Source organism: Notolabrus celidotus, chromosome 12, assembly GCF_009762535.1.
Source record: "Notolabrus celidotus isolate fNotCel1 chromosome 12, fNotCel1.pri, whole genome shotgun sequence".
Taxonomy (NCBI): Eukaryota; Metazoa; Chordata; class Actinopteri; order Labriformes; family Labridae; genus Notolabrus; species Notolabrus celidotus.
Genome location: NC_048283.1, coordinates 22,227,374 through 22,232,112, shown reverse-complemented (window position 1 = coordinate 22,232,112; position 4,739 = coordinate 22,227,374). Strand labels below are relative to the sequence as shown.

At 47.1% G+C, this 4,739-nt stretch overlaps 1 protein-coding gene across 1 annotated transcript in view; it reads right to left on the bottom strand.

Annotated features, from left to right (window-relative positions):
- adcy3a (adenylate cyclase 3a) overlaps positions 1-4,531 on the bottom strand; it is a 22,067-nt gene extending 17,536 nt beyond the window's left edge. Inside the window, exons 1-3 of the mRNA XM_034698276.1 lie at positions 4,240-4,531; positions 2,067-3,048; positions 438-587 (exon numbers count right to left, since the gene is read on the bottom strand). Of these exons, the coding sequence (XP_034554167.1) occupies positions 438-587; positions 2,067-2,741 (825 nt within the window). The 5' untranslated portion in view covers positions 2,742-3,048; positions 4,240-4,531. The remainder of the gene's footprint in view (positions 1-437; positions 588-2,066; positions 3,049-4,239) is intronic.
- Positions 4,532-4,739: the final 208 nt, after the last annotated feature.

Here is a 4,739-nt window from a genome sequence, read left to right as displayed (position 1 = left end):
TATCCGAATGAGCCTCTTCTCCTCCTCACACACACACACACACACAAACACACACACGCACACACACACACACACACACACACACACACACACAGACACGCACATACACGCACATACACACAAACACACACACACATACACATGCACACAGTGAGCAGTTGAAACTGATTCCCTGAGTCCTATCAGGCCGACATCAAGGGATGAACTTAAATTAAATTGTTGTTTGTTTTGTAGGTGTTGTTGCTGTTATAGTTGCTGTTGTTATTATTGTTGTTTTGTTCTTGCTTTGTTGTTGATATTTTGTTGTTGTATTGTTGTTGTATTGTTGTTGTATTGTTGTTGTGTTGTTGTTGCTTGTTGTTGTTGTTGTATAGTTGTTGTGTTGCTGTTGTGTTGTTGTGTCGTTGTTGTGTCGTTATTGTTGGCATATGTCTGACCTGCTGCTGGCTCTGCTCCTCCAGGTTCAGTTTGACCTCCAGAGACTGTCGGGCTTCGAGGAAAGCTTTGCGATGTTTCCTGTCGGCCATGTAGTACGACATGACACCCACGGTGATGGAGCACACGTAGATCACCATGTTTGCCAGCAGCTTGAGACAGAACAACAGACAGGATGTGATTAATACTCGACACTGATTGGTTATAGCCTGCTCTTATTTCTCCACAGACATGACTCTGTTTTAATGTGGTGACTCTCTAGTGGAAGTCACTGCATTAAAACAGACATGAATCTCCAGTGGAAATCACTGCTTTAAAACCGACATGACTGTAGTGAAAATCACTGCATTTTAAAACAGGCATGACTTTTCAGTGAAAATCACTGAATGCACAAATGCAGGTTTAAATGTATAATTGTGTTTATGTTTTTTTTCATATTTGTAGATATTTAAATATATAAATAATATATATTTATGCATACAAAAATCATTTTCATTAACATAAATACAAAATAAAATACAAAAATAAACATACATTTAAATATAAAAAAACAAATAAATATAAGTATTAATATAAACATAAAGCTCTTTGTGTATTTCACCTGAACATAAAGGTTTATAGTAGTTTTTAAAGTGAGCAGATCAGAGTATTGGGACCTGTCATGCTGTCTCTGGTTGCACATGTCTGACATGTGTAAACAGCACAGAGCACAAATAAGAAGCCTGCCTTGGTCTAGACCAGGGGTTCCCAAACTTTTCAGCCCGCAACCCCAAAATTTTGCCGCCAAAGACTCGCGACCACCACTGTTCCTCAAAGTGATTTAATGTGGCTTCATTTAGCTGGTCTAGAGAAAGTTAGCCTCCCTATATGAGCATGTGGCTGTGCTTCCTGTGCCTTTATGAATTAAACTTAGGAGTCATCTGGCAAAAAGATAGGCAGAAGACTCATTACATTTTCTATTTTCAAGGTTTTATTTCAAGTTTACGTTTCTTAATATAATGGGTAAAATGTACTAATTATAGATAACTTTTAAAAAATAAACATTCTGGAAGACATCTCACGACCCCCCATTTGTGTTTCGCGACCCCCCACGGGGTCCCGTCCCACACTCGGTGAACCCCTGGTCTAGACAACACTTTGTGCTGAGTCACGTTAAACCATAACTCAGTGTGGATTGAATCGTCTCTCTGATGTCACACTCTGCTGGGTGTGCTCAGATGAAATGTGACATTATTGGCTTTAAAATCATGTTTGGATCTGTTAGAGTGAGGAGTTGAAGACGGTGGGAGGACCTGTAGCTTGAACTGGTCCAGGTTTTCATCCGTCAAAACATTCTTGTGATGATCTGATACGTCAGAATAAAAGGGAACCCTCTGAGACTCTTTGGAGGTCACTCAGGATCTGATGACAACCATCTGAGTTTAAGATGTAAGAGGACCATCAGTGGAGGATGAAACGTCCTCAGTGTCATTGTTAGGACTCAGGTGTGTAATCTGCCTGACTTAGTCTGTGGTCCTGACCTTTAGTAACCCTGAAACTGCTCTGTGATTGGTCGTGATCTCTGAAGTGACTCTGGTGTTACCTTAGACTACAGAATCTAAGTACACTTCATCCACCTGGCTGTCTCTTACCTGTCGTCCTAGCGCCGCCCCCTGGATGTCCTCCTGCTGCTGCTGGGCAATGGTGACACCCAGGACCAGGGTGTGGACCCCACAGGACACCGTAGTGATGAGGACAATGGGCGTGAGCCTGAGTGGCAGCGTGAGGAAGAAGGAGAAACTGAAGAAGGCCTGCCAGCCAACCGTGTCTGACGCCTGGTGGAAGCGGGCGTAGTTCAGGCCCAGGTAACAGAAGATCTGCGCGGCGATGAGCACCCACAGGGCGTAGGGAACCACCCGCCGGGTCACACGGTCCGGCAGCAGCCCGAAGCGACACAGCAGATAGAGTACCACGTCTGCCGCCAGCCCCAGAGACGCCACCAGCATAGAGGCCAGCTTATCGGAGGTGTAGATCACGGCACACATGACGATGATGTAGCTGTCAAAGAGCGCAGCGAACACCACCAGCACCAGCAGCGTCTCGTGTCTCTGCCTCCTGAAGTACGTCTGGTACAGGTTCTCCAGAGACTCCGGGGCGAAGGTGAGCCGCATGAAGCGTGGCAGGCAGAGACAGCAGCCCGAGCTCCGCACCGTCACCTCGTGAGTCCGACCCACCGCCTGCCCGGGGTCAGAGGGCAATGTCACCGAGCAGTCCGCAGAGTACTCTGCAGAGTACTCGGGCTCAGAGAAGGCCCTGTTCCGTGGCATGCTGGACCCTTTAAGATCTGTAGAGCTTTGTGTTGACTGAAGTCTCAGGTGTGCATCACCTGTGTGTGTGTGTTCCACTGAGTCTCCTCCTGAGAGGCGTCATGAATCAGCACCGAGCGTCCATGTCTTCTTCTCTCTCTGTGACTCTGATTGCTCCACAGCTGCTCGCATTATCAGTCCTCTGTGACACGCTCAGACTGGACACGCCCACTCGCTGCCCGAGCAGACGTGACTCCTCCTCCCCTCCGACGTCCTCCTCCGTACTCACACATCACAGACCGACTCACTCACAGATCCTGCATGTCACCTGAGGGAGAGACCAGGGAGGATTAGTGTTCATTACAGAGTCCACGGGGTTAGGGTCTACAGAGTCAGAGTCCACAGAGACAGGGTCCACGGAGTCAGAGTCCACAGAGTCAGGGTCCACGGAGTCAGAGTCCACAGAGTCAGGGTCCACGGAGTCAGAGTCCACAGAGTCAGGGTCCACAGAGTCAGCGTCCTCAGAGTCAGGGTTCACAGAGTCAGAGTCCACAGAGTCAGAGTCCAAAGAGTCAGAGTCCACAGAGTCAGGGTCCACAGAGTCAGCATCCACAGAGTCAGAGTCTACAGAGTCAAGAGTACACAGACTCAGATTTCACAGAGTCAGAGTCCACAGAGTCAGAGTCCACAGAGTCAGGGTCCACAGAGTCAGGGTCCACAGCCTTCTGTTGTTGTCATGTTGACCTGTTTACAGTGTTACATGTTGACGTTTACTTTGAGAGTAAAATAAACAAAGTAAAAACTTTTGTTCTGAAGGATGAGACTGATTTGAGCTCGTCAACTTGATGTGAGCTAGTCAACTTGATGTTTACATGTTTTGATCTCACGCAGACTCTCAACGATTCTGGTTTACAGTCTGAGACCTTGATCGGTCTTTAAAGGATCAGGACTCGCAGCCTGTTGTTTTTCCTGTGAAACTCTCAGACTTTGAGATCTAAAGACCTCTAAAGACTAAAAATTTGAGGGAATAAAGTCTTTGTTTTTGTTGTCATTATTATTCCTCTTGAAAGTCATCACCTCTCCACACAGCCTGAGGTTCAGGTGTTCACCTGAGGATCAGAGGTGGGGACAGAAACCTGCAGGAGGACCTCTCAGACCCTCAGACTGAGTCTTGTTGTGCACAGTGTGCAGACTGAGCTGCAGGCCTGCTCAGCGACATGTTGCTGCTCGGGAAGGAGAAGCAGTCAGAACTGATCCTGCAGAACAAAAGCATGAAGACCTCCTGCCAGGTTAGCCCCCCGAGCTCCGTCAGGTGATGGAGGATCAGGGTCTCACATCAGACCTGTTAAATGGCTGCTTTAGCATCTCTGAGCTGCTCTCTGTTGATCTGAACCTTAATCTGGTTACTGCTGCGCCTCTTTATTCCAGATTATACAGATTGAATCTCATCCCCGTCCTCTGAGTCTCTCTCCCTCCTTCAGATGTGCTGAATAAGATCCGAACCCAGCCTGATGCTCACCGTGTCTCATGGAGCCAGATGTCGTCTCCTCCGAGTGCTAATTCCCCTCACACATATGTGTGTGTGTGTGTGCGTGTGTGTGTGTGTGTGTGTGTGTGTGAGCAGGCGTGTGTGTATGGGTTCAGCAGTAAACACAAACACACATCAGTCTGACAGAAGAAGAAGAACCGGTCCCAATCACCGCCTCGAACAAACACTCCACGGGTCCCGGCTCCGGTGTCTGTGTCCGTGGTGTTTTCCGCAGAAGAAGCGGAACAGATTCACCGTCAGGCTACAGGTGTGCAAAGAGACATGGCTTCCGGTCCCTTTCAAAATAAAACATGTAAATCTGCCTGTTAGAGCTCAGAAACATCAACTCATACTTGTTCAAACTTCATGATGAATACCAGGCTGCAGTTTACATGATCCCAAAGTGAACAAATCTGTAACCTCACAAATATAAACAAATAATAAAACAATACATTCACGTTTATGTACCAAAACAAAGACCATGGCTGTAA